The 1,791-nt window shown below is 39.3% G+C and overlaps 1 protein-coding gene across 7 annotated transcripts in view; it reads left to right on the top strand.

Annotated features, from left to right (window-relative positions):
- Nucleotides 1-1,791, top strand: part of LOC128896875 (GATA-binding factor C-like) — a 149,703-nt gene that overhangs the window by 48,968 nt on the left and 98,944 nt on the right. For 5 of the 7 annotated variants that reach the window (XR_008462160.1, XM_054160426.1, XM_054160424.1 and 2 more), the window contains exon 4: nt 1,040-1,182. Coding sequence is in view for 6 of the 7 variants with exons in the window: in XM_054160426.1 (XP_054016401.1) it covers nt 1,040-1,182 (143 nt within the window). In the remaining variant the exon portion in view is untranslated. Of the gene's footprint in view, nt 1-1,039; nt 1,186-1,791 lie in introns of all 7 variants that reach the window. The other 2 variants (XM_054160429.1, XM_054160425.1) reach the window with 1 other exon arrangement.

Consider the following 1,791-nt stretch of genomic DNA (forward strand, 5'->3'; position numbering starts at 1 on the left):
CTTCAAACATAAAGCTTTAACAATTACATGGCTCTAGGTTTCATAAAGCTCTAGAAATAAAGCTCTAACAACGATAGAGCTCTAAAATTAAAGCTCTAGAAATAGAGCTCTAAGATTGATAGATCTTCAAACATAGAGCTTTAGCAATTATATGGCTCCTAGTTTCATAAAGCTCTAGAAATAAAGCTCTAACAACGATAGAGCTCTAAAATTAAAGCTCTAGAAATAGAGCTCTAAGACTGATAGAGCTTCAAACATAGAGCTTTAGCAATTATATGGCTCCTAGTTTCATAAAGCTCTAGAAATAAAGCTCTAACAACGATAGAGCTCTAAAATTAAAGCTCTAGAAATAGAGCTCTAAGATTGATAGATCTTCAAACATAGAGCTTTAACAATTACATGGCTCTAAGTTTCATAGAGCTCTAAAAATATAGCTTCAACAGTGATAGAGCTTTAAGTACGATATAGTTCTAAAAATAAAGCTCTGAAAATAGACCTCTAAGATTGATAAAGCCCTAAAATAGAGCTCAAAAAACTATATCGCTCGCGTCAATTTCTTTCCACCATCTGACAAAATTCACCACAAAATTTTCTTGAATTCTTCAAACATACCCAACAGCATTCTTTCGTTTCCACTATGATTCCTCTCTCAAAAAACAAAAAAAAATAAAAGCATTTATAAAACGAACGTTTTCCCACTTAAAAGCCGTGTCGAACTCGGACGAGTCAAGAAATTCAGAAGAAATCAAATAAAATATCCTCGCGTAATATGTCTCCTTCGACAACAATTTTCGAAGAGCCAATGTGCACGTGCTTCCCCACGTGTGCACGTCAGACCTCCCACCGAATTCTCTCGAATAAAAAATCAGAATGAAAAGAAATGAAATATTTTAAGAAAGACAAAATATCGACAAAAAACCGAAACGAAGAATTCGTTGGGAGGGTCTCGCTGACGCTACCATTTTTCGCTTCTCCTCCACGAACCGACGAGGATCTCTGAATTAATACAATTGTTGTTCCCTCGGTGCGACACCGATAGAGGGTCGCGAGTGCGTGAATTGCGGCGCGACGTCGACGCCACTCTGGAGACGGGACGGGACCGGCCACTACCTCTGCAACGCCTGCGGACTTTATTACAAGATGAACGGCCAGAATCGACCCCTCATCAAGCCGAAACGACGCCTGGTAAGTACCTAAGCCGAATCATTTCGTTGAATTTACAACAGTCGACGGATTTGCTCGTTTCAAAGAGAAGGATCGAAGACAGCCATTAGGGTGGCTCTTCCGAGGGATAGAAACAGGTCTTGAGGGCGCGAAAATATAGTAAACACATCCAAGGGGGGACTTGTCAGCTGGTATAACGTGACATGGTACGGGAGAACTGTATTACGCTGATCAGTTGAATGTTCGACACTGATATAGAGCGTAGCCTCGAGTTAGGATGGCGTATAGTAGGTATAGTTTTATAAGGCTGGATGTCAGTGAGGAGATAAGGTGGGAACACTTGGTGGGACTTTTAATTCAGCTGATAGAGATATTACCGCTGGACAATGTTTACTGCTTTTGAAAATAGAGCAGTGACGATGATAGAGCTCTAAGATTGATAGGGCTCTAAGAATGAAGCTTTAAAAATGGAACTCTAAGAATGAAGCTCTGAAAATAGAACTCTAACTATAATGGAGCTCTGAAAATAGAACTCTAACAATAACAGAACTCTAAGATTCATGGACCTCTGAAAATAGAACTCTAGCAATGATAGAGCTCTAAAAATAAAGCTCTAAAAATAGAACT

The sequence above is a fragment of the Hylaeus anthracinus genome, unplaced genomic scaffold (genome assembly GCF_026225885.1).
Source record: "Hylaeus anthracinus isolate JK02 unplaced genomic scaffold, UHH_iyHylAnth1.0_haploid 11978, whole genome shotgun sequence".
Taxonomy (NCBI): domain Eukaryota; kingdom Metazoa; phylum Arthropoda; class Insecta; order Hymenoptera; family Colletidae; genus Hylaeus; species Hylaeus anthracinus.